At 33.8% G+C, this 952-nt stretch overlaps 1 protein-coding gene across 1 annotated transcript; it reads right to left on the bottom strand.

The window, feature by feature from the left end:
• Positions 1 to 34: 34 nt before the first annotated feature.
• On the bottom strand, positions 35 to 430 carry LOC127745432 (GRAS family protein TF80-like). The gene has a single exon (XM_052258129.1). The coding sequence runs from the start codon at positions 428 to 430 to the stop codon at positions 35 to 37; it is 396 nt and encodes a 131-aa protein (XP_052114089.1).
• Between the last annotated feature and the right edge of the window lie 522 nt (positions 431 to 952).

A 952-nucleotide genomic window follows, 5' to 3' on the forward strand; every position in this document is an offset into this window, starting at 1 on the left:
TGGTGCACATTGTGGTGATTCTTCTTCTTCATCATCACAAGTATCTCCAGGCTGATAAAGAAAAGAGTGGATTATTATTCCAACACAGAACCAAAAACTTTTCATCTCTAATAATCTTATAGCCACGTGCAAAATTCTGCAATTCAGTTACTCCTCTTAACATCCCCTCCAAGCTAATAGCTTCAGCGCAAAACCCAGCAAGTTCAAGCCTTGAGATCCACGCCTTAAGCAACTCATACCTTTCTTTTCTCTCAGCTCCCTCACACGCAATTATATTCTTTATTTGCTCTCCCAACATCGCTCTCTCAAAGAAGATCTTCTTCACTGACGACGCCGTTACCAAACAATCAAACAACGCATCGTAGAAATTCAAGGCTTTGTCAACCCGATCCGTTAAGGATTGTCTGTTGACGTTTGATTCTTGTTCCATGATGACCAGTGGCGGAACCAGAAATTTTATAAGAGGGGGGCCAATTAAATATAAAATATAACAAAAAATTAACAAAATATGATTTGTAGCATATATATCAAAAAAGTAATTATATTATATAAAAGTCAATGTTCAACTACATACTAAAACTTTATGGTCCAAACTTTATGTATGCTCTACGAATTTCATCTTGTTGATTGATAGGATAATTCCAAATTTGCGGACGCTTTCCGGGATCACGCATCAATGTATCAATATTAACTTGATCTATTTCAGTCCTTACTATTTTGGAAGCAGGGGGTTGAATATCTTGCTCAACAAGTTGTGTCACAGGTTGTTCAATAATATTTTGAACATTACTCAAAGAATCTGAAGCTGAATTTTGTTCATCATATATTCTCTCTTTTCTCTTGAAAAATGAGTGAATTGTTTTCATCTTTGACATTTTTAACTTAACTTGAACTATCTAACAAAAAAAAAAAAACAAAAATAATTGCATATATATTATTTTCTTAAAAAAAA

Source organism: Arachis duranensis, chromosome 3 (assembly GCF_000817695.3).
Source record: "Arachis duranensis cultivar V14167 chromosome 3, aradu.V14167.gnm2.J7QH, whole genome shotgun sequence".
Classification (NCBI taxonomy): Eukaryota; Viridiplantae; Streptophyta; class Magnoliopsida; order Fabales; family Fabaceae; genus Arachis; species Arachis duranensis.

Bases quoted from the DNA above. Each gene is read 5' to 3' on its own strand.
- LOC127745432 (XM_052258129.1), bottom strand. From the start codon at position 430: ATGGAACAAGAATCAAACGTCAACAGACAATCCTTAACGGATCGGGTT.